Consider the following 1,914-nt stretch of genomic DNA (forward strand, 5'->3'; position numbering starts at 1 on the left):
CACTGACACCCGTCCCACTATTTGCATTTTTTTACAGCTGTCGAGGCCCGAGTTCACATTTTCGGTCACCGCCATGGGCTCCTGCTTGAGCTCAGATCCTCTGACCACAAGCGAGAGAAAATTGGGCTTGCATTCTCCTAATATGCCTTATTTTAGGCACGTCTGTGTTGAATTTTACCCGCTGCGCTGTTTCCCCATACCCAGCACATGCTCGGTGACTTTCTGCCTCGCTGGTCCATCGTTTCCAGGACCTCCCTTAAAATCCTTTGGAAAAACAGCTTCATATTCACCAGCTCCTTGGCACCAAGGGAAGCGCGAGGTTACACGTCACCCGTAGCAATTCGGCTGTTTCACTGCCGAGCTCCTCTCAGCGCTGGGGACCGCCACGTCCCGGCGGTTCGTTACAGCTGATTTTTCAGGATTTATTGCATAAGTTTTTCTGGCCGTGCTGTGATTTGAGACCAATCCCCCGAGACGGTGTCTGCAGGGAAGGGTTCGGGCACGCACTCCTCATGGCTCTCTGCTACCCTGATCCTCCGTGAGAGCTCTTGCTCCCCGTCATCTGCCGTGGGACAGGCTGGCCACGAGCCCAGTCCTTGGAGTCCTCTGCAAGCTGATCCTCCAGCTCTCCAAGGCTTTGCTTGGGCCGTTCCCGTAACCCGCCGGAGTTGGGATCTTTTCCATCCTCTTTGTTTGTACCCGGCTTCAAAGCTGGAGGAAAACCCCCGGCTTTGGACACCTCTCCCTCCCCTGAGGCTGTGCCAGCTTCCCCAGGTCTTTCTGAAGTCCTTCCCTTCCAGTGGCAAGCTCCATGTCTCAAATACGATGTCTTTGATCCCTGTTTGCAAGGATTTTACTTTTAGCTTCCTTCTTTTATCTCCCAGCTCCCTCATTTGAATGCACTTCCCTTTCTGAAGTTAAACATAACCGCGGGGGGGGCTCGGGGGGTTAGGTCCCCGCTACGCGTCTGTTTTCAGCAAGGATGGGGCAGAGTAAAGGCTTTGCCTTGGTTTTAGGAGATCGGTGCTGGTGAGCACCCAGGGATGCTTGCCTCCTTGCCTGGTGCAGAGCAGATGAAGCTGAACTGTGCCTTGGGGGAGGCGGGAGCCCCCCTGGGGTGTGCAGGGCGAGGGGGGGGCATGGCAGAGCCCCCGTGGCCACCAACTCCCTTCTTTTCGGTTTTCCAGACCCCACTTTTGGACACTGAATCCACCCTGGACTATGGACACAGCCTTACCCAGGTGGGTGGGCTGGGAATACCCACGAGGACATGAGTTTGGGGAGGTGGGAGATGGAGAAACGTGTGTTGAAGGCTGTGAGGGGTGGGGGGCCGGACCACCCGCATATCGTGGGGTCCTCAGCTCGGCTCTGGGATGCTCGGTCCTTGGGCTCATCTTTTCCTGGGGGCAGGTGATGGAGATCCTGGGGTGCTGGGGTGGGCGTGCAAGTGTGTCGCACCTTAGGCAGGGTGTTGGGGGCACGATCGACCGTGCGAGGTGTCAGTGCAGTCAGGGTCCGTGTCTCGCTGCCCGTGCCCTCCCCACTTCCCCTGCAAGCTGTAAAATCCCCTTCCACCCCCCAGGCATCCTCGGAGAAGATCTGGCGAGCTGGGAAGCTCCTCTTCATCCACCTCACCAGCACCCGTCCTGGCCTCATCCGGGACCACAAGCATCACCTGCGGCACCACAGGTGGGACGGCCGGCACCCCTGCCATGCCGGGGGGCACCGCGGGCTGCTGAGGACCCCGGCAGCCCTCCGAGGAGGGCAGGACTTCTGCTGCCCGTCCCAGGCAAGGGCTCACCTGGGGTGCCGGGCACCGCAGCCCCGTTTCGGGGGGCGTTTCTCACGCCCTCTCCCCTTGCAGGCAGTGCTGCTCCGGGAAGGAGCTGGTGGACTGGCTGGTGGGGGCCCGGG

At 59.6% G+C, this 1,914-nt stretch overlaps 1 protein-coding gene across 1 annotated transcript in view; it reads left to right on the plus strand.

The window, feature by feature from the left end:
• Positions 1-1,139: 1,139 nt before the first annotated feature.
• RAPGEF3 (Rap guanine nucleotide exchange factor (GEF) 3) overlaps positions 1,140-1,914 on the plus strand; it is an 8,588-nt gene continuing 7,813 nt past the window's right edge. The window contains exons 1-3 of the mRNA XM_009321619.1: positions 1,140-1,241; positions 1,583-1,689; positions 1,865-1,907. Of these exons, the coding sequence (XP_009319894.1) occupies positions 1,140-1,241; positions 1,583-1,689; positions 1,865-1,907 (252 nt within the window). The remainder of the gene's footprint in view (positions 1,242-1,582; positions 1,690-1,864; positions 1,908-1,914) is intronic.

Source organism: Pygoscelis adeliae, unplaced genomic scaffold (genome assembly GCF_000699105.1).
Source record: "Pygoscelis adeliae isolate BGI_AS28 unplaced genomic scaffold, ASM69910v1 Scaffold803, whole genome shotgun sequence".
NCBI classification, from domain to species: Eukaryota; Metazoa; Chordata; class Aves; order Sphenisciformes; family Spheniscidae; genus Pygoscelis; species Pygoscelis adeliae.